The 23,487-nt window shown below is 43.4% G+C and overlaps 1 protein-coding gene across 23 annotated transcripts in view; it reads right to left on the reverse strand.

Annotated features, from left to right (window-relative positions):
• Positions 1-23,487, reverse strand: part of LOC138850216 (uncharacterized) — a 227,167-nt gene that overhangs the window by 147,257 nt on the left and 56,423 nt on the right. For 18 of the 23 annotated variants that reach the window (XR_016235560.1, XR_016235565.1, XR_016235562.1 and 15 more), the window contains one exon: positions 5,263-5,373. Coding sequence is in view for 5 of the 23 variants with exons in the window: in XM_089335078.1 (XP_089191204.1) it covers positions 5,263-5,373 (111 nt within the window). In the remaining 18 variants the exon portion in view is untranslated. Of the gene's footprint in view, positions 1-5,262; positions 5,374-18,436; positions 18,571-23,487 lie in introns of all 23 variants that reach the window. The other 5 variants (XR_016235568.1, XR_016235563.1, XR_016235561.1 and 2 more) reach the window with 1 other exon arrangement.

A 23,487-nucleotide genomic window follows, 5' to 3' on the forward strand; every position in this document is an offset into this window, starting at 1 on the left:
TCATCAGTGGAATCCACACCTCAGGTCATCCCGATGTCATCAGGGACCTCCTAGCACTTGAGATCTGAGATCTGAGGCCACTCAAAGCTCCTCTAAGGTTCCTGAACCCCAAACCTTCCTGGTTTCTGGGCCTTGGTATCTCCAGTCCCATGGCTCTGAAAAGCCTTCCTTTCCTCTTCCTCGTCAAAAGCCACATTCATCCTCAGAATCTATTACCAGTATACCTTCTCAGTGAAGCCTCCCTTGATTGCTCCCAAGCACAAGTGTGCTACTCTTCTGCCTGTTCCGCACACACTCTGAACATCTTTTAACTGGACTTGTTAGCTATTGTGGATTAGTGTGCGTGCCTTCCTAACAGACTGTAGCCTCCTGGGGGCAGGGTCCGCAGCCCTCCTTGTCCCCCATGGTCAGGTCTTGGGATGAAAAAGTCACTCAGTAATTTTTAATTAGATTATATTGGAAAAATAAAGGAATTCTCCCACTGGCACTTGCTAGTCTGAAAACAATTTGTGCTCTTGACTGCCAGAGTCCCTGAAGGAGGGTGCTTATCTCCCAGAACCATAGCATCCAAGTTCACTCACGACAGCTCCTGATTCAGAGGAATTTTTTAATATTTTATTTTGTTTAAGGAATACAACTTCATGCATTTAATCTACACAGATTTGGGAACGTGATGACTCTTCCCCCCCACCTCCCTCCCACCCATATCCCTGCACTCCTTCCTCTTCTCTTTTCCTTTCCATTCCTATATTTTACAGGGATCAACTTTTCAGTTAATTTTTATACTCATAAAATTAACCCTACACTAAACAGAGAGTTCACCAATTAGTATAAAGAAAAAAAGAAATAAAATCAAACTAGGAAAAAATATTGGTCCTCGACTGTCAAGGCAAAGGCTGTTCAAAATCAACACATTCAGAGGGATTTTTAGTAAAAGTAGATCACATTTGCCTCACCAGTGGGCTCCAGCAAAACTAAATAGGACAAATGAATCCACGTCTATGATGCTGTAGTTTTCTTAATCACCACCATTTTTTCTCAGCATGAGAGGCTGGAGTTAAAGTCTTTCCCTGGGAGTGTTGAGTAAGTGCATCTTGTTGCCATTTAATTCTGAGCCAAGTGTTCTGCATTTTCAAATGTGTTTCAGGAAGCCCAACAGTTTGGGCTGGAATGATTAAAATTAAGCTGCAGATTATTATCTCCTCTATTCCATTTTGCTAAATATTTAAATAGAAGCCTAACCCCATGTGAAAGCCTTCTTGTGTCATCACTGCCTTGATTTGTTTGTTCATGCATTCATTCCCTCATCCATCCATTCGTCCCATCGAGTGACTGCTATGAGACAGCCTTTTGTAAAACGAGATCTTCCCTCACTACCCAAATGTCTAATTTTCTCTAGTGAGCGACATCGCAAACAGCATTGCTGGGGAACAGTTGACATTTGGAAGGTTACTTTGATAACACAGTCACTATCACTCCTCTCACAGCACATATCTCTGCATCCAAGGCCATTTTAAATGCCTCATTCTTCATTTCAGGGTTTGCAATCAATAGCTAAGAAACCTGATAAGGCAATATTGAAAATCTAGCAGGTTACAAATCCTTCCCCAGCTTGCTGCCCACACAGACACATCTGATTCTTTCAGATAATTATTCAAATCCCCCAGTGCTTTGACTACTGCTTAGCCCAGGATCTCTGTCTTAGGTCTCCCTGCCACATCCAAACTGCCTAAAAACTCTACGCACTTATTTGATTTCTTCCTTCTCCTCCTCAGCCAGAAAGAACAAAGAACAAATAAATCCAGAGACAGAGCTGGAGAGTCTGGCCAGCGCACCTATAGCTCGTGCTGTACCTTCTGTTACTGCTGATCAGTTTCACTATCCAGTGCTCATCCTGGCTGGCCTGGCTACTCAGAGCGTGTCCATAGAGCAGCAGCATCCATCTCCCCAAATGAGTGGGAAAATGCAGAATCTCAACCTCGATTAGATCCCCTGAGTCAGAAGCTGCAGTGTTACAAGATCCCTGAACGTCTCATAGGCACATAGCAGTCCGAGCAGTGCTGGTCCAGGGTCCGTGTGTCTACTACTGCATCTCCTCCTGCGTGACTTGGTTAAGATTCCAGTTAAGACACCAGCGCCCCACACTGGAGTCCCTGGGTCTGATTCTCAACTCCAGCTCCTGACGCCACCTTCCTGATAATGTAGACCCTCAGAAGTAACAGTGACGACTCCAGAAGTTGAGTCCCTGCCATGGGTATTTAAGAAGAGAACAGCAAATGGAAGCTCGCACCACCCTTCTCCCTCTGTAACTCTGCCTTTCAAATACATAAAATAAATCTTTTTTAAAAAAAGAGTGAATCAGTAGACAATTCTGTCTTCTCTCAATTTCTCAAATAAATACATTTTTAAAAATAAATAAAATCTACTCTCTTAGAAATGTATATACAATAGCTATTATTAACTATAGTCAACTATAGCTTTACATCAGGTCTCCTGAACTCATTCCTGCTAACTGACATGGTGTATCCTCTGACCAACATCTCCCCAATCTTCCATCCGTGTATTTGTTATAGATGTTAATAACTTAACAGCTGATACGCTGGATGAGAATTAGCTCAGTGATACTCCCACCACCACCATTTTTGTCCCCATCATCCCAGGGTATTTGCATCACTATCTTTTGAGGAATAAATAATATTTTGATGACTGCATTAAATCTGTCTGCACAGAGGCAAGTAGTATACTATGATCACTTTTTTTTCTTACAGAGTTTAATGTTGTCTCTATAGTTTCTAATGATCTTTATTTTTATGCCTACAAATGTGTAGCAAGCAGTAAGTCTAAAATTTTGAAAGCCCCATCACATTAATTTTTCTAAGACACCCCCCTGCCTTCCAGTTTCAAGGCGCCTACCCTTCTAGAGTCCCTGCCTCTGCCCCTCCCCATACTGGTTCTTCTCCAGTCTTGGACACAGAGAACATCATGGAATTCCCCCATAGTGACTTTCCTGAGTTGACCATTGCTTGCTAAGTTACATGCTTTCCTCATTTGTTTCTAAATCACAAAGAATCTGTGGAGGTCCCCATCTCTCTCTTGAACCCTGCAGAAAATTAAGGTGTATATTCGTCCACTTTCTATAACTATAATGAAATACCAGAGACTGGGTACTTACAAAGGAAATAAATGTATTTAGCTCACAATTCTGGAGGCTGGAAACCCAAACGGCACCAATTCTTGGGTAAGAAATCACACCCCAAACACAACAGAGACTAATTTATTGAATTATAATAATATTTCCCACTTTTAATTAATTACAAATAACCCTGTGAAGTGGATATTTTTATCCCTATATTATAGAGATTTAAACTGAGGTGCAAAGCAGTCAAGTAACTTGCCCAGGTCACATAGCTGGGAAGCAGCAGAGCTAGGATTTGCCTCCATGACTGCCCAGTCCCAGCGTCTGACAAGCTACCGTCTACTGAAATCTCACCACACCTCAGACACTATGCTGAGCTCTTCACGTTATCATTAGCACATGTCTTCCTTGCCACATCCATCCAGGAGCTGTTGACATGAAAGTTGTTGTCAAATATTGACAGGCTGTCACAGAGAATAAGGAATGGAGCTTACTAACACAACTACAGGGAGCATAACTTGGATCAGTGAGAAATTACTAGGACACAGATGCTGGATCAGAATTCGGAGACAGTTTCAAACCATCTGAGCTCTCCTAGAATGGATTAAGTCACTTTATAAGACAGTGAGCTCTCCATCCCTGGAGGTACACAACGAGACTCCATGTGTTCAAAGACACTGCAGAATCTTTATGTGAGCTGATTAGCTAGGGAGCAGGAAGCAAGGAAGAGGCTGCTATGGTTTGAAATTCAAGGTGAAATTTAACCTTGGGTGCAACAGTGTTGTGTGGTGTGACCTTTGGGAGGTGACAGAGTCATGAGGACTCCGCCTGCATGAGTGGGAGTACGTGCCCTTACAAAAAGACTGGATGGAGGGAATTTGCACTTTCCATGCTATTCATCCTTTGCACCATCTCCAGAGGATACAGCGACGTGACGCCATGTTGGAGGCAGAGAGCAGCCCTCACCAGACAACCAAATCTGCCAGCACCTTGATCCTGAGCTTCCTAGCCTCTGGCATGGTGACAGAGAAGATTTATTGCTTCACCAAGGCTGTGGTATTTTGTTATGACAACACAAGCAGACTAAGACAGAGGTGGAGCTCTCAGGAAAGCCAGGTACAGTGCTTTGTGTACAGACTCTGGAAAAATACAATGTAAAGTGTTCTGACTTACTAGAGCAATACGGAAACTAATTTCAGGAAAATTAAATGATTACCCCCAGGTCACACAGTTTATCCACAATTTCAAGTTCAAGTCTGTCTGACCTCAAATCCCACAAGGTAACTCAACTAGGTAGGTGATTCATAATCTTTCCAGCACTAATATTTCTTTTGAGACTCCTCTCATTCCCAGAGCTCTTAAAAAGAGCCTATCTACTCAGCTCACTGCCTCTATTAAACATCAGTTGTTAATCAAAAGTTTATCATCCTTTCAACTAGAGGGAAAGGGCTAATAGAACTCCATGCCCAGGCAAAGGCACACAACACTTGTGATAACCTCTTCAGACACCTAATTGGTGTACACTAATATTAAACACAGTTCACAAAATGACTACATCCCAGGGTCCCTCCTGAATTAAGAATCCCAAAGTAAGATGAATGTATGTTGTTATTGACGTTGTTTTTTAGAGAGAAGCTCTGATTTCTCTGCTTCTCCACTCCGTGATGCAATTCAGATCTTGAACTTCATTCAAGAACCCGTTAAAACATTATCTCCTTGGCATTTTGGCTTGGGAATTCCTCCAGCACTTGCATTAGGGCAATAATTTTGAACTTTCCCTAATAACATTCTATACATTGCCTCCCTACAAAATTCCTGCAGAAAGGTTCCAAGCCTCAAACTTGGTGCCATGCATTCATCAAGACACTCTCAATTTCAAATGACAGAAACTAACTCAGTCTGGTATATGCAGGAAAAGAAATGAATTCAGTAACTAATAGAAATGTGTGTGTGTAATCAGACATCAGACATGGGTCAATCCACAAAATTCTCTTTCTATCTTTCTTTCTTTACCAGAGTAACCATTGCTCCTACTTGGGCTGGAAAAGAGGCTTCCTGGGATGTGAGTCTTTTAGGACTCCTATGGAAACAGTGTGGGGCAAACCAGGGCAATTTGTTCATCCTACCCTTGGCCTTGTGTTGTTCTTCTGCTCTGTGCTCTTTCCATCTGTGGCTGAATCCTCTTTGTGGCTTGGCATCTTAGAGTTTATAGTTTCCTTACAATATCCTTGCAATTCCTGTAGAAAAGAAAAAAAAAAAGAATTTCTCTTTAATAGTGCTGCCAGCAAAATTTTGGAATCATTTCAATCATTTTGTCCTGGATTACAGGGCAGGCCCTGAACCCACTCCTGGAGTCAACTGGAATGTGGGACACTGATGGGTCAAGGCACTGGGAACATACCATCTCCAGGGCTGAGTATCACCGTCAGCCATGTCAAAGCCACAGACCTGAGCATGAGGGAAAGATGAGCCCTCAGAGGAAAGTCAGGTTACTATAATGCAAAGAAAGCAGAATGGGTTCTGGGCAGGCACGAGTGGTATCCACTATAAGGAGTGACATGGAGGGCCAGCAGATCTTGGTGTCATACCACTTGAGTTCAAACTCCAGATCTATCTTTTCAAGGCTGGTGGCCCCTCTGAGCCATCCAGATGTGATCGACAGCTCTCAGGGTTGTGAGGATTAAAAGCATTAGATGCCAAGGTAAGAAGTGCAGGTTTATGATCAACGCTCTGCTTGCCATATTCACCTGGAGATAAACAGCTTTAACCGGCATCCCCAGTAGAGGAACCCAATGCAACTCCTATAACATGTAATTGAATAGGAAGTAGTTTTCCTGTCTTAAAACGAGTCAGATTTTGGAGTTATTTTGAAAGCTTTAGAATTCAATACTTAGAAACTGGGAATAAAATGAATAATATTATTTAAAAAAAAACAGAGATAGGATATGATAACATGAATTCTACTGAAAAACATTTTGCTTTCCCCAAGATGCTTAATTGGATCAGTCCTCTGTACATACTGAACTGTCAGTCCCTACAGGTTTTTGTTTTTGTTTTGTTTTGTTTTGTTTTTTTTGAGAAGCAGAGGAACACAGAGAGGAGGGGGATGGAGGGAGAGAGAGAAGGGGGGTGAGAGAGAGAGAGAGAGAGAGAGAGAGAGAGAGAGAGAAATCCCATTATCAGTTCAGTTCCCAATGCTTGCATCAGCTGGCCTGGACTGAAACCAGGATCTGGGAACACAGTCCAAGTCTCCCATGTGGGTGGCAGGTAACCAACAACTTGAGCCATCACCATTGCCTGCTAGGATCTGCATTAGCAGGAAGCTGGAGTCAACAGCCAAAACCAGGAATCAAGCCCAGGTACTCCTTTGTGAGATGTGGGCATCTTGCATCTTTACTAAGGAAATGCCTGCCCCCATGCAAGAATTTTGATCCAAAATCTGAGAAAGGTATCTAATGTCACCCACATGAAAGTTAAAAAAACATCTGTAAAGGACAGAAGATGAAAAATCTAATTATTTCTACAATCCACTTTGTACTTGAGATTCTGGTCCTTGCTGAAGAGAGATGGAAGACACTCTATCCATCAAATCACAGAGTTTTTGGAAGATCTTGAGACATCTGATTCACTCTTCACTTTACTCTTAGGGAAACCAAGGCCATATTTAGCTACAAGTAAATGAAATGCATCCCAACAGTTTCCTTCCAGAGCCTTCTCATATATCATTTCCTGGGTTCCAGATGCTCAGGGCTGCTTCTCTCCCATGCCTCTGCAACACATTCTGTTCCTTCTCACTTCAACTAAAGACCACCTCCGCAGAGAATCTTTCCCTAACACCTCCCACCCCAGGTTGGATAATGGCCCACTGCTGCGCACTCTAAGTCACAGTACACAGTAAGCACCACTTTTCTTGATTCCTCCTACCAGTACTCCCTTGCCCTCCCCATGCCCCTAAGCCTCCTTTGGAGAACCAATGTGCTGTGGTTTGAATATAGCTTGTTTCCTCAGAAACACATGGTTGAAATTTGATACACTTTATGGGATATTAAAAGGTAAGGCCTTTAAGAGGTGGTCAGGACTCTGCTCTCATGAACGGACAAAGCCATTCACGGACTGAATGACTGATAAGTTAGGGGGCTGGCATTTCGGCTCAATGCATTAAGCTGCTGCTTATGACACAGGCATCCCATATTGGAGCACCAGTTCAAGTCTCAGCTGCTCCACTTCCAATCCAGCTTCTTGCTAATTCACCTAGGAAAGCAACAGATAATGGCCCAAGTATTTGAGTCCCTGCCACCCATGTGGGAGACCAGGATGAAGTTCCAGGCTCCTGATTCCAGCCTGGCCCAGGCCTGGCTGTTGTAGCCATTTGGGGAGTAAATCAGTAGATGGAAGGCATCTCTCTCTCTCTCTCTCTCTCTCCCCCCCCCCACCCTTCTTCTCCCTCTCCCTTTTCACTCTACCTTTCAAATAGATTAGTGTGTCGTGTTAAGAGTGGGTCTGCTCTACGAGCCAATTTGTGCAGGTGTCACTCTCAGATTTACAATGCTATGCACTGCTTTGGATTCTGGCAGCAAGAAGGTCATCATGCAGCTCCTCAACCTTGGACCACAACCTTCCACCAAAATAAGCTTCTTTTCTTTATAGCTTTCCAAGTCTGTGAGATTGTGGCATTAGCATCAGAGAACGGACTCAGACAGCAGTGTGCTACGCCTTCCTGAATCCCCAGCATCTGACATGGCAAACACCAGTCATTGTTGTCAGAAAGACCACTCTGCCATCCACACTGCACGGATTTTGTCAGCAGGTGACAAATCTTAGTATTTCCATTTTATAGGACACATTCAAACCAAACAGGAAGGAGGTAATTGGGCTCAGCCACAAAGGTTGCATTGCCATGTTATCTAATAGAGACTGACTGTTGTATGCAAGCCACAGAACTTTGAAAGGGAATTGAACACATTTATTACTTTCTTTATTACATTCCCCTTTATTTATGTTCATTTTATTTGAAAGGAAGAATGAGAAAGAGAGAATTTTCCATTGACTAGTTCACTCCCCCACAAAGTGCTTAACAGCCAGGGTAGAGCCAGCTCGAAGACAGAGCCACGCACTCCATCCAGGTCTTCCACGTGGGTAATAAAGATCCTGAATCATCATGACTGCATCCCAAAATGCACGTTAGCAAGAAGCTAGAACTGGAAGCAGAACCATGACTCAAACCAGACTCTCCAATATGGGATGTGGACTTCCCAACTGGTGTTCTGACCACTGTAACAAACACTCGCTCATTTGTTACCTTCAAGGAAAAGATGATCAGTGGACAATTTAAGAGCTATAGTGTATAATTCACTGTTGATGGGAATGCAAACTGGTAAAGGCACTATGGAAGACAGTTTGGAGATTCCTCAGAAACCTGAATATAGCCCTACCACATGACCCAGACATACCACTCCTCAGAATTTACCCAAAAGAAATTAAATTGGCAACTAAAAGAGCTATCTGCACCTCAATGTTTATTGCAGCTCAACTCACAATAGCTAAGACATGGAACCAACTTAAATGCCCATCAAAAGAAGACTGGATAAAGAAATTATGGGATATGTACTCTACAGAATACTATACAGCAGTATTTTTTTTTTACAACAAAATGGAAGAATCTGGAAAACATCATGCTGAGTGAAATAAGCCAGTCCCAAAGGGACAAATATCATGTCCTCCCTGATCTGTGACAACTAACTGAGCACCTAAAAGGAAACCTGTAAAAGTGAAATTGACACTATGAGAAGCAATGACTTGATCAGCCCTTGTCATGATTGTCGAGGAACAGCTTATTATTTTATTCTTTTTAGTATTTTCTTTTTCTACTTAATACCATTGGTTCAACTCTTTAATTAACACACAATTATTCTTAGGTGTTTAAATCAACTGAAAATTGATCCCTGTTAAAAAAAAAAAGAGTGGGAATAAGAGAGGGAGGAGATACACAGTTCAGCACATGCTCAATCGGACTTACCCCTAATGGTAAAATTAGAAACGTGCCATGGGACTCCAAATCCCATGAAGTTGGCAGGTACCAATGCCATCTTACTAGTTTAAGTTCATAATTGATAATAAAGATATGACTGTCAAAGGAATCACATAAATAAGACCAGTGTCTGCTAGTAATAATTCATAGAATTAAAAAGTAGAGAACGATCCAACATGGGAAGCTGGATATACAGCAGACTCATAGAATGGCACATGCCCTAAACAGCACTCTGGCCTCAGAATCAGCCCTTAAGGCATTCAGATCTGGCTAAAAAGCCCATGAAAGTTTCTCAGGCATGGAAAGCCAAGACACTGTGGCAAAAAACATGGGATCTCTGTGAGATCACAGTGGAAAGGACAGGCCATCAAAGAAGGAGGTACCTTTCTCTGAACGAAGGAGAGAACTTCCACTTTGATTATGGCCTTGTCTAAATACTGATGGAGTTTGTGAACTCAAGAGGCTTCCATAGCCTTGGTAGCTCATGACAAAAGTGTCGGGTGATTACTGACGTCATAAGTAAGAGTGTCCATTGTTAAATCAACAACAGGAGCCACTGTGCACTTCCCGTGTAGGATCTCTGTTCTTAATGTGTTGTACTATGAAAATTAATGGTAAAACTAGTCTTCACAGTCCTTTATACTTTGTGTGTCTGTGTGGGTGCAAACTTGAAATCTTTGCTTAGTATAGAGTTGATCTGTATATAAAGATAATTAAAAATGAATCTTAATGAGGAATGGGATGGGAGAGGGAGTAGGAGATGGGATGGTTTGTGGGTGGGAGGGTGGTTATGGGGGGGAAAACTGCTATAATCCAAAAGTTGTACTTTTGAAATTTATATTTCTTAAATAAAAGTTTTCTTAAAAAAAAAAAAAAAAAGAGCTATAGTGTAGACTGTGGCTTAAGAAGTGGAACATCATGGGTCATGTGGCTGTTCTACTCTGTAGGGCCCTGCCTCTGATTGATGGACCTCTGCCAACTGGATCAACATCCCTCACCATGGTAGGGGACAGGAAAAGCGGGGATGAACTGGCTTTGGTGAGATTCCCTTAGCAAGCTACACCTGTCACTACCATTCATCTTTTATTATCTAAAGCAAGCCACATGACAATACCTGACTCAAATTACACTCTTCCAGGAGAGAGCAGGTGGGAATATTGATGATTCTCCCCAAATGACTAACACAGGGAGGAGGAGTCTTATATATATATGAGTCCACTTTACAAAGTTTGCGGAAAATGGAATTTAAAGAAACTGATTTTGGGCCAGCGCCACGGCTCAATAGGCTAATCATCCGCCTTGCGGCGCCAGCACACCGGGTTCTAGTCCTGGTCAGGGCGCCAGATTCTGTCCCGGTTGCCCCTCTTCCAGGCCAGCTCTCTGCTGTGGCCTGGAGTACAGTGGAGGATGGCCCAAGTTCTTGGGCCCTGCACCCGCATGGGAGACCAGGAGAAGCACCTGGCTCTTGGCTTCAGATCAGCTCAGTGCGCCAGCCGCAGTGGCCATTGCAGGGTGAACCAACAGCAAAGGAAGACCTTTCTCTCTGTCTCTCTCTTTCTCACTGTCCACTCTGCCTGTCAAAAAGAAAAAGAAAAAAAAAAAGAAGCTGATTTTGATGCGAAGAAATTTGTGAAGTCCAGGCTTATGAAACATCCTCAAATCCATGGGAGAGTGCATTGCAAAAACACTACATGTATTTCAAAAGAATTTTTGCACCAAAATAACCTCATTTTAATTCCATTTTTCCATGAGCATTTTATGTACCCTCATATCTCATGAGGGAACTTAAATTTAATCTTGAAGGGGTAGGGAGACAGGCCAAGTTTTGTGACTGGGAAAGACATGGTTAGAGCTGAGGTTTCTTGGGCCTGACCTGAATATCCACAGCGATCTCCTTGTGGTTCTCTTCTCTCTCCTTTTTTTTAAAAAGATTTATTTATTTATTTGCAAGTCAGAGTTATACAGAGAGAGGAGAGGCAGAGAAAGAGAGAGAAAGAGGTCTTCCATCTGATGGTTCACTCCCCAGCTGGCCGCAACGGCCAGAGCTGTGCCAATCCAAAGCCAGGAGCTTCTCTCGGGTCCCCCACGTGGGTGCAGGGGCCCAAGGATTTGCGCCATCTTCTGCTTTATTAGACCAAAGCAGAGAGCCGGATGGGAAGTGGAGCAGCTGGGTCTTGAACCGGTGCCATATGGGATGCTGGCACTTCAGGCTAGGGTGTTAACCCGCTATGCCACAGCACCGGCCCCAGTCTTCTCTCTCCTTCTGCTTCTCAGGTGTGTCTGTCTACAGTAAAGCACCATCTTTATCTCCTCTCTGATCTGCGAGGGTCTTGGCTGGAAAGACCACCCTCCAACCATTTCCTTTCCAGTTTCCAGAATAAATGCAACTCAGGGGATTATTACTGATCTACTTGAGGTCTGAGCCTCATCCTCCAGCCTATCTTCTATAAGGAACAAAGCGGTCAGATCATCTTCATTTCACTTCTGAACCTGCTCCCCTATTAACTGACTCTTAACTTAGTCAAAAGAGAGAGGATTTCTGTGCAGAAATTAAGAGAATGTTTTAATTCTAATATTCTCTTTCCCCTATTCTCTCATACCCCAAGATGGGTTGGAAAAAGAGATGAGGAGAAAAGCAGGTAAGGAGAAAGGCACAGAGATACAACAGAAAAGAAGACCTAAGTAGAGCAGAGACGAGAGACGAAGAAGTAGAGAAATAGCAGATAGTCCCAGTTTACCAACGATTTCACTTTCTGTGCTTTCAGCCACCTGTGATCAACCAGTGTCATGACGTCTTGGCCATTATCCTTCTGACATATCATCAGAAGGTCAATCATGGCTTAGTCCTATGCCACAATGTCCAAATCATTCACTTCACTTTATCTCATCATGTAGGCATGTGTCATCTCACATCATCACAACGACAGTGAGTACAGTGCAATAAGATATTTTGAGACAAGGATCACATTTGCATAACTTTTATTATAGTATATTGTTATAAGTATTCAACTTTGTTATTCTTATTTTTGCTAATCTATTACAATGAATAATTTGTAAATTAGACTCAATCATGGATGAATAAGAAAATACATACTATATATAGCATTTAGTACTATCCACTCTTTCAAGCATCCACTAGGGGTCTTGGAACAAATCCTCCTTGAATAAGAAGAAAACACTTTATTTCTGAGTGAATAGATTGTGGGCATTAAGAGGAGGATCCCAGGATCCAGGCTACCCAGGACATAATCCCTACCACCTTTACCACCAATGAGAACCAGGAATGATGCTGGACTTTGGACAAGGTACTATACTGTCCTCTGCTTCATTTACCACCTCTACAAAACTGGAGCAACCATAAAACTCTGATCACAGGACTCTTGGGAGAAGAGAATTAAATGAGTGAACCCATGGGAAGTGTTTTGCACCATTTTTGACATAGTAAGTCCTAAACAATTTTGACAGTTACAGTTTTGCATGTAGAAGTTCAAACTGATTTGGGTTAAATGTGCATGAAGATACATAAACTCCTTAAAACAAACAAACAAAAAATGCCAAATTCTGACTTCAGCTTGTATATTTATTTTTTTGCCTCTTGCTCTTAAAATCAAATTCAGGTTGATAAGGAGATTTGGTGACTCAACCCAGATGCATTGAGCTAATAACACTTCGCTTCATCTTTCTGACTGTAGTCCCTTGTGTGGTTCAAATTCTATTTGTCCTTGAAACTTTAATAAACTTCTGAGTTTCCTCCTCACTAGGCTAGTTTTCATTATCAATATAAATTCTAGTTGCTTCAGTCTCCTCGGGTTGGCCAGAGTCCCACTCTCTCCATGGGTTTGCAAATGACTATGATGACATTTGCAAATGCGGATGGCTCAGGGGGAGAAATTACCATGACTTGCAGGATTACTCCATCCCCCACACTGGAGTGCTGCATGTATTTTCCAATATTCTCTCAGTGCAGGTAGAATCAGATTCATGTTCACAAACAATCTTTGAAAATATATGTTTGTCTGTTGAAATCTTTACTTGGTATATACTAAATTGATCTTCTGTATATATAAAGATAATTGAAAATGAATCTTGATGTGAATGGGATGGGAGAGGGAGCAGGAGATGGGATGGTTGCAGGTGGGGGGAAAAAGCCAGTGTAATCCAAAAGCTGTACTTTGGAAATTTATATTTATTAAATAAAAGTTTAAAAAATTGAAAAAAGAGAATATATATTTGTAGAGGGGTTGTTTATTTAATTTGTGTGCCTCCATTATATTTTATTACTCAAGAAAGAGTGCCACCTAGATTCATCCAGTTGAAAATCTGAGTGCATGCTAAAAGGCAACAACCCATCTGTAGGGCAGGAAATAATTCTCTGGGGCATGTTGAAGTCCCTGGGGAAAGACTCTGAGCTGGAGATTTACATTCAATAAGTGCTTGGCTCTCAAGAGCAAATTTGCAAGGAAGTAAGGGAAGCTGGATGAGACTGAGTGAGAAGCTGAGATGCAATGCAGTTACAGTAGCTACTTCCATGGATCACCCGGGATTTGGAGGCTGGGACAGCCCTGCAATGGTTCCTAACTTGAAGCAAGATGCCTTTGGCTACACATATCTACCACTAGCTAGAGAGGGTTCCTTCAGAGAAGAGGACAAGATACTGGCTGAGGTAGCTGTGGGAAGTTCCTGGAGAGGACACACCCATGAACTTTCAGTGGTCAATGCTCCTGAGTGTCGAGGAGAGGAACCATGAGTGCTTTCGTCCTGAAGGGGGCATGCGGCCAGTGCACCCCAGTACTCACTATGCAGGGCATTTCTCCATAAGATTAATGTCATTGGAGCTGTTAGAAAATGTGGACTGAGTTCTTTTCCTCTGTGCCTAGGTCTTCAGTAACAAAGCACCACCACATGAGTGGCTTCAAACAAGAGAAATTTATTCTCTCAAAGCTCTGAAGACTAAACATCCAAGATCAATGTGTCAGCACAGTAGTGCTGTCTCTGAAGGCTTTAGAGAAGGATCCTTCCTGTTTCTTTTTAGCTTCTGGTGTTTGCAAGCAAGGCATGATAGTCCTTAGCTTATTGGTGCATCACTGCAGTCTCTGCCCTCTGTCACCACATGTCCCCCTGTGTATCCAATTCCCCCCTTCTTATAAGATACTTCTTATAAGATACTGTCACTGGATTAAAATGCACTAACATAATATGATCTCATCTTAACTGTATTACATTCACTAAGGTCTCATTTCCAAGTAAGTCACATCCATAGGTTATGAGAATTAGGGCTTCAATGTGTCTTTAGGAAGATATATTCAAAACTATTTGAGCACATGTAGTGAACCATCTACTGAAATATCATCCAGACCATATCACCCACTAGCTCACAGATGTGTCATCAAAGATACCTCCATCTCCACAATTTCTCTCCTTGACTGTTCATTTCAATGGTTTTCCTGGTTCTCTTCCTTTGGTCTGACTCCACATATCCTCTTCATTACTCCAAGGAACCCTTCTAAAATATAATTTTGATCATGTAACTCTGCTTCTCACAGCTCACCAATGGCATTCAGTTGCCCACATGAAATCCACATTCCACACTCTTGAGTGTGATGGTCTTGAGGTCCTGTGTCCCTGCACACCTTAAGCAGTCTCATCTAGGATTTGTGTTTGCCCTGTACTTTGTCCTTAAGATGCTTCCAAGGGCATGGCACCTATTGGACACTCAATAAGTGACAGATCTATCTCTTCCCTCTACAGTCTCTACAGTTTATGAAAAGACTTGGGATCTGGTGGCTTTCTCACAATCACCTGGTGATGTGGATAGTTTTATAATAGATTTCATTCATGAGGACACTGAAAGTCAGAGGAGAAACAACCGGCTGCTAATGGTGAAGCCAAGAGTCACACTCAGGTTTCAGACCTCAATATGGGATCCTTTCCGGCATGTCCTGTTGGGGCAATTTGTACTTCAAAACTTGACCTTCCAGCTGTTTAAACTTCTCACCTCTTTCTCGTAGCAAGCTGCAAATACTGAATTTAGAGAGAAGCTCTCCTCTATATTACATCAGATATGATAAGTGGTGGAGGAAATAGATTTTTTTCCCAAATAAAACAAATTCAGAATACAAATGCATTTAGGTATGAGAGACTACATTTCTCTTACAACTTCTTCCTCATAAACAGATCAACGTGTATGAATGAGTGTCCTCGCACTCTGTGTCAGGAAGGCACAGTTGGCCCAGAAAATCAAATAAAGATGTTGTGTTCCTTTGAGATACAGCTGTGTGAGTCAGAGGTGCTACACCAGGTGTTACAGAAGTTTCTATAGCAACATCATCTCCATTTTCCTTCCTGAACAGCACTGTAAAATGGTGACTTTGAGGCAATATCCATTTGAAAGCCTCAGCCTAAAGGTTCTATTTCATTTTAAGCTGCATTTATACATTTCCAAGTAGGATGAATTGAACAATTTCTCACAGTACTGGGGAAATGCACACCTCCAACTGGCTTGAATTATCCAATTTTTCCTAATATTATTTATTATTATTACCTGAATGATCCCATACTTACTATAACACTCAACCTTGCTTTTCCTTGGTAGGAGTAGCTAAAGATACTTCACAATCTCATCCTCGGGAAGAAGATATTTTGGGGAGTTATTTCCAGAAAAACACAGGTCAAGGTCACTGGGCAAATACTAGGCAGAAAGAGTTGCAATAGCTGGGCAGATGAGAGAGCATATCTAGAAAACCAGCCTAAGAGTAGGTTCTCTATGTGAGTGTAGTCACATTTTCTGTATCATAGACACAGAAAAGGTTTGAGATGGGCTCAACGTGATGCTGATCTCAGATAGAAGGTCTTGAGCGATGCTGAATTGTCCATTCTTTGTGGCAATAATAGGAGAAAAATTTAACAATGCACTGACAAAAATCTTCTACAAGGATCTTTCTCTTTTTTTAGGCAAATGCATGCTATTTCTTCTTGGTCAATATTTCAAATTAAGACTGGCTCTTAAATGAATCAAGGTCTGTAACTGAATCACAGTCATCAGTCTTCAATTGGGACAAGGACAGTGAAAAGGTCATAACTGAGGACTCAAGTGACTTAATTCCCAAGAGAACTCAAATACCATTAGCTGTGTGACCCAGACAATAACTCAACCGTCTTTATTTATAAAATTGAACTCATAATACTTCTAAACTCATTAACTTTTTAAAGTATCAGCTGACATGAACATCAAGAGATTTCCATCTATTTACCTTGTGGGTAGAGAAACAATTATCTTATCAGAGGTATGCATTCATTCATCTGCTGATTTACCAAGAGTATTGGAACACAAAGGTTAGTGCATGGGTATTCAAGTTTGGCAGACCAAGAGTTGACTTGAAGTCTCAGTGTCCTCATTTTTTAATTGGGGTTGAAAAGAGGTATTGGGAAAATTAAATAATATAATGCACATTAGGAATTTAACATCACGGCTGTCTCATAAAAGGTGCTCAATAAATCTTTGTTGTTTATATAAGTGGAAATGATTATTGAGTAGCTAATGTCTTCAAGATACTTTTTGAGGCACTGAGAACATGATCCAGGCCTTAGTGGATGAGGTTAAACAAATCTACTAATAATTGGTCTAATCATTGCCTGTTGCCTTTGTTATATTATTTGCATATTATATTATTAGGAACAATGGTTCAATGGGCATCTTTGTATAATGCTTTTAACTCATTTCAGATTACAGATCCTTAATCTAGACTCCTGGAGGTAGAGTTTCTGGGTCAAAGGGTATATTCACGGCCCATCAGAGGCCAGCCCAGGGCTCATGAGAACACTGAGAAGGGAAAACAGCACTTGATCCAAGAAGGTAGAAGGAGACGGGGAGCAAAAGGATGAGAAAGCAAAACCAAAAGTAATGGGAGGAAGGTACTATAATTATGGTCACCTTTTTACAGATGAGAAACCAAGGACAGAAGAGGCTGAGAAGTCTGCCTAAGATCCCATGGTTCCACCTAACTGAGCCTGTCTGATTTGGCCTCTTTGGATGGGAGGAAAGGGTTGGTGGAGACTACAAGGGAAATGGGAAAGGGAATCCAAGCAGAAGAAGCACCAGGTACAGACATATAAAGGTCTGGAAAGCGTGGTACATTTCTGGAGGTGCAAGGGATTTTCATGGCTATAAACAGTAGGAATAGCACCCACTGAAGCCCCTCTGAAAAACCATTGAAGAATGCCAAGGTGCTTAAAAGTTGGTTCTGAGACTCCTAACTAAATTCAGTCTTGTTATTTGAAAGACTGTTCAGATCAATTGAAACAAATACGTTGGAAAGTTGATGAATCAATAAAAGTCTGAATATTCATTCCTACTACCCAAGTGAGGAAAGTTGGAAAGGATTCAATTTATATTCAGTTTCACTAATTTACTTTGACTTGCCCATATGATTCTCACAGTAGCTGCTAGCACGCCCCTGGCTATGGGATAATCACTCTGTGGATGAGGTATCTGCAGACTCGCTAGGCCCTCAGCTCAGTGCTCTAGGAATTTCTACATTCCCAGGGGGCTGTTTTTGTCCCCATTTTAAGGATGAACAAATAGAGCTCAGATATGTCTGGTGATTTTTTTTTTTAATTTTTTGACAGGCAGAGTGGACAGTGAGAGAGAGAGACAGAGAGAAAGGTCTTCCTTTGCCGTTGGTTCACCCTCCAATGGCCGCCGCGGCCGGCGCGCTGCGGCCGGCGCACCGCGCTGATCCGATGGCAGGAGCCAGGAGCCAGGAGCCAGGTGCTTTTTCCTGGTCTCCCATGGGGTGCAGGGCCCAAGCACTTGGGCCATCCTCCACTGCACTCCCTGGCCACAGCAGAGAGCTGGCCTGGAAGAGGGACAACCGGGACAGAATCCGGCACCCCGACCGGGACTAGAACCCGGTGTGCCGGCGCCGCTAGGCGGAGGATTAGCCTAGTGAGCCGCGGCGCCGGCCCTCTGGTGATTTTTTTCCAATGCACAGCAAGGCATGGAGGAGCTGTTGGTTGAGTCCACCTCAACCTGCCCTCTGAGTCCATAATATGATGGGCCCGGAATAGATAAATGTATACAGTAGAACTTCCTTGGTTTTAATTATATGGAGGCACTTGTGACCCAAAGACATTAAGTGGAAAAGTCCATTTCTGGTTTTCAATTGCATGTCATGCTGAGTAGTGCTGAGTAGTGTGAAATCTTGTTCCATCCTGCTTTGTCTAACCCGGGACATGCCTTTGTTCAGTGTATCCACATTGTAGATGCTACTCACCCATTAATCACTTAGTAGCTGGGGCCCGCACTCTGGTGTAGTGGGTAGATCCACCACCTGTAGTGTTGGCATCCTATATAGGTGCCGGTTCAAGTCCCAGTTGCTCCACTTCTGATCCAGCTCTCTGCTATGACCTGGGAAAGCAGTAGAAGATGGCCTAAGTCCGTGGGTCCCTGCACCCGCATGGGAGACCTGGAAGAAGCTCCTGGCTCCTGGCTTCAGACCGGTGCAGCTCCAGCTGTTGCAGCCAAATGGGGAGTGAACCAGCAGATGGAAGACCTCTCTCTCTCTCTTTCTCTCTGCCTCTCCTTCTCTCTCTGTATAACTATGACTTTCAAATAAATAAATCTTTAAAAAATCACTTACTAGCTATTTCAGTTATCATATTGACTACCATGGTATTTCAGTACTTGTGCTCAGTCAGTATTATTTTACTTAATAATGGCCCCAAAGTACAAGAGTAGTGATGTTAATAATTCAGATCTGCCAAAAAGAAGTTGACAAGTGTTTCTTTGTGGTGAAAAATTAAAAGTTCTCTATTCAATAAGGGAAGAAAAACATTGCATGCTGAGTTGTCAAGATTTATGCTAGGAATGAATCTTCTATCCATGACACTGGGAAGAAGGAAAAATAAATTCATTGCTGCCACACCTCAACATGCAAAATTTATGGCCATAGTACCTGGTGAGTGCTTAGTTAAGACAGAAAAGACACTGGATAGAGTGCCATGTTCTCTGTGATTTCAGGAACCCCCTGAGGTCTTGGAGTGCCCCTCCTGGATTCGCAGGGGCCATTTTACTCTGGATTCCAGAAGCAACCAGAGAAGCGATTAGGATGCTTCTAGCTTCTCCTCTACGTCTGCCTGCCTCTCTTGCCCTCGCTTTTACCATGAAGCTCTGTTTTTTTTTTTTTTTTTAATGGCTTCTTAGCTGCCTTCAAACTCCCTGCTTCTAGCTCCACCCAGTTTCTGCATGTCATTTCCTATAAGTTATCAGCCCTAGACTACCGCTCTTTCATGTTGCTCTGCTTCCTAACCCCTCCAGGGCCAGGTGAGCATCTCAGGGACCATTCTCGACACACCTCCATCACACACAGGGCACGTCCACGTGCCTGGCTTACAGCCCGATCCTCATGAGAAAGGTATTATGATCTCCCCTTTACAAGATAAGGACTATGAGGCCATGGAAAGTGTGCGAAATCACAGACATTATAACGGCAAAGCTGGGATTTGAACTCCAGCTGGCTGGCCTTGAAGTGTGTGTTTCCTACAATCGTCAGGGACCAACGAGGAATCCCGACATATGAGGGCTATCTACAGTTCAGGCTTATCACAGACATGAATAGCATACAGAATCCAGAGCAGAGTACTGCTGACCTTGCCTCCTTCCCAGGAGGAAAAGCAAGGCTCCTCCTTGGTGCTAAGGAGTGGGACGTAGTACTCATCTTTTATCCATCTGGGGAAATGAGGAAGTAAAGAGAGGGAGAGAGGGAGAGAGGGAGAGAGGGAGAGAGGGAGAGAGGGAGAGCTCTGTCCTCACACCTAGCCCCAACCCAGCACCTTGTGCAGGGGCAAACCAAAGAGCTGATGAACAAGTGAATGTATGTGAAAGGTGACACCTGCCCACCAGTCCCAACTGTGATGCCAGAATTAGAAGGACACAGTGCAGATGCCACTCCCCAAAAGGTCGGAAAAGGCATCATTGCTGACTTGCCATCAAGCATGACACCCGGTTTCTGTGACCAAGAGAGGAAATATACTTTTCCCCAGAGATCCACTCTGGGTCTGGAGTGCCTGGGGTTAAGTCCTAAGTGGCAATGAAAGAGTATGTTGCCTTAGAAATAGTGCAATGCAGCCGGCGCCGTGGCTCACTAGGCTAATCCTCCACCTTGCGGCGCCGGCACACCGGGTTCTAGTCCCAGTTGGGGCGCCGGATTCTGTCCCGGTTGCCCCTCTTCCAGGCCAGCTCTCTGCTATGGCCAGGGAGTGCAGTGGAGGATGGCCCAGGTGCTTGGGCCCTGCACCCCATGGGAGACCAGGAAAAGTACCTGGATCCTGGCTCCTGCCATCGGATCAGCGCGGTGCGCCGGCTGCAGCGGCGGCCATTGGAGGGTGAACCAACGGCAAAGGAAGACCTTTCTCTCTCTGTCTCTCTCTCTCACTGTCCACTCTGCCTGTCAAAAATAAAAAAAAAATAAAAAAAAAAAAAAAGAAATAGTGCAATGCGAGTTCAGAATCTGCGTCCATTATTTGCTTACTCCTTTGAGCAAGTATTTGACTGTTTAGGCTTCCATTTCCTCATCTGCACGAAAGAATAACATTTGCCTTAAGAGATGCCAGCATAGGATAATGAATGCAAAACACCTAGCACCACATCCAGCAATCCCAAAGGTCAATGGATGGCAGTTATGATTACTGAGAACAAGGATGATCTGTGTCTACACTATGTTCACAACCAATTTGGCCATTGAATGAAGTATCAAATTGATTCCAATTTTTCTTTATCATCATAAAAAATAATGTATTTGTTATGATTTCTTTTTCTTTTTTTTTTTTTTTTTTTTGACAGGAAGAGTGGACAGTGAGAGAGAGAGACAGAGAGAAAGGTCTTCCTTTGCCGTTGGTTCACCCTCCAATGGCCGCCGCGGCCGGTGCACCACGCTGATCCGAAGGCAGGAGCCAGGTACTTCTCCTGGTCTCCCATGGGGTGCAGGGCCCAAGCACTTGGGCCATCCTCCACTGCACTCCCAGGCCACAGCAGAGAGCTGGCCTGGAAGAGGGGCAACCGGGACAGAATCCGGCGCCCCAACCGGGACTAGAACCCGGTGTGCCGGCGCTGCCACGGCACCGGCTGATTTCTCCATTTACCCATAAACTAGCTTAATTACTTTATTTATTTATTTACTCACTCACCCCTTGAACTATTCATTCAATTGAGACTTTGGCGCTCAGCATTGTGTAGATCCTGGGGAAGCTGAAATGGCTTGAATGTGGGTCCAGCCTTAAAGTAACAACAGGAAAACTCTTGGGAGAAAGGAAAATTCACAGGCATTGTGCAAGGTGTTGTGAGTCAGTGTGTTGGTCCATTTTCCATTGCAAGCTTGAAATCCTTGAGGCTGGGTATTTACAAAGAACAGAGGTTTGTTTAGCTCACAGGTTTGGAGATTCAAAGTCCAAACAGCACTGAGACAACTCTGACAGGGCACCTTGGCTGTACTGCATCCTGATGGATGGCACCGTGGCTCTGTGTGTGTGTGTGTGTGTGTGTGTGTGTGTGTGTGTGACAGGGAGCTATCACATAGCAAGACAGGAAACCAAGGAGTGGAAAGTGACTGATCATCCCCTTCTACCAAGCCCCACCTCTAAAAGATCCACACACACCCCCAACACTGTCACGCCAGGGGCCACATTTCCAGCACATGAACCTTTAGGAAACAAATTCAAACTATATCCAAACCATAACAGCCAAGAGTCCTCCTACTTGTAATTTCAACTATATTCCAGGACAAGTCAGTGAGATGGAAATCACTTTCACAGGTTAGGAAAGCAAAACCTTTGCAAACAGGTGGGACACTACATCCAAGAGCTCACAGCTGGCCAAAGGTAGAGCTAGAAATTGGGTGCAAACCTGCCTAATCTCATACTTAGACTCTCTTCAACACTCCATGTGGTTCCTGAGCAGTTGCTGACAGATGGACTCCAGCGATTCAGTTTCAGGGAGAAGATCTTAAAACACAAATAGGAATTGTAAGGTCAGGGGAACTCAATGTTATTTAGCTTCACAGTAATTGACATCCCCCCAAGTCTATCTTTAGCCCTGCCTGTCCACTTTGATAATATAAGCCATCCCCCAGCATATCAGAGAGACACTTGCACGCCCATATTCATTGCAACACTAATCACAACAGGCAAGATAAGGAATTAATGTGACTGTCTAACAATGGATGGATGGATAAAGAAAATATGGGATGTATACACAATGGAATGTTAGTCAACCATACACAAGAATGAAATCCTGACGTTTGCAGTAAAATGAATGGAAATAGAGATCATTATGTTACATAAAATAAATCAGAGATAGACAAATACTGCTTGTTCTCTTTCATACGTGGAAGTTTAAAAAAAAGTCAAAAAGTCACCGTGATTTTTCAGTGGTGGTTGCTAGAGATTGGGAAGGGTGAGGAGAGAGGGGACAGAGGGAGGCTTAATAGCAGACAACAAAGCACAGTGAGATGAAAGCAATAGCTTCCGGTCTCACACAGCACAGCGAGGTGACTGCAGGTCAGTTACGTGTCACGTGCTAGCCAAGAGCTGGAGGAGAGGGACTGGTAGGCTCCAAACATGGAGGGCGGTTCGGGGAGCAGGGGATGCTGAACATGATCGCTTACACTGTATACAAGTTTAGAATAATGCCCTGTTCCCCATAAAGAAGTAAAAGTATATTGGGGCTGGTGCTGTGGCACAGTGGGTTAAAGGCCCAGCCTGTGGCACTGGCAACCCATATGGGCATCAGTTCTAGTCCCGGCTGCTCCTCTTCTGATCCAGCTCTCTGCTGTGGCCTGGAAAAGCAATAGAAGATGGCCCAAGTGCTTGGGCCCCTGCACCTACATGGGAGACTGGGAAGAAGCTCCTGGCTCCTGGCTTCAGATCGGCGCAGCTCTGGCCGTTGCGGCCATTTGGGGAGTGAGCCAGCGGATGGAAGACCTTTCTGTCTCTTCCTCTCACTGTCTGTAACTCTACTTCTCAAATAAATAAAATCTTTAAAAAAAAAAAAGAAAGAAATGCAAGTGTGACATGTTAATCAAAATTTTGTTTAAATGACAAAATTAAATTTTAAAATAAAATAAAAATAAGCCATCTTCCCATCTCGTCTTCTCTACATATACTGTACATTTCCCACCCTGTAATGTCCCACGTGGATGTCCCTGCCCTCGTCTTTTGCCTTATTTGTAACTGGAGGATGGTCCTCACTCCTGCTCATCTCCCCTCGCTGCACACCCAATCTCCTGCCACCAGCCCTTCGCTCATGCTGTGCCCTCCACCTGGGAGGCCG

This window comes from Oryctolagus cuniculus, chromosome 6, assembly GCF_051225735.1.
Source record: "Oryctolagus cuniculus isolate XC-2025 breed Fujian yellow rabbit chromosome 6, ASM5122573v1, whole genome shotgun sequence".
Taxonomy (NCBI): Eukaryota; Metazoa; Chordata; class Mammalia; order Lagomorpha; family Leporidae; genus Oryctolagus; species Oryctolagus cuniculus.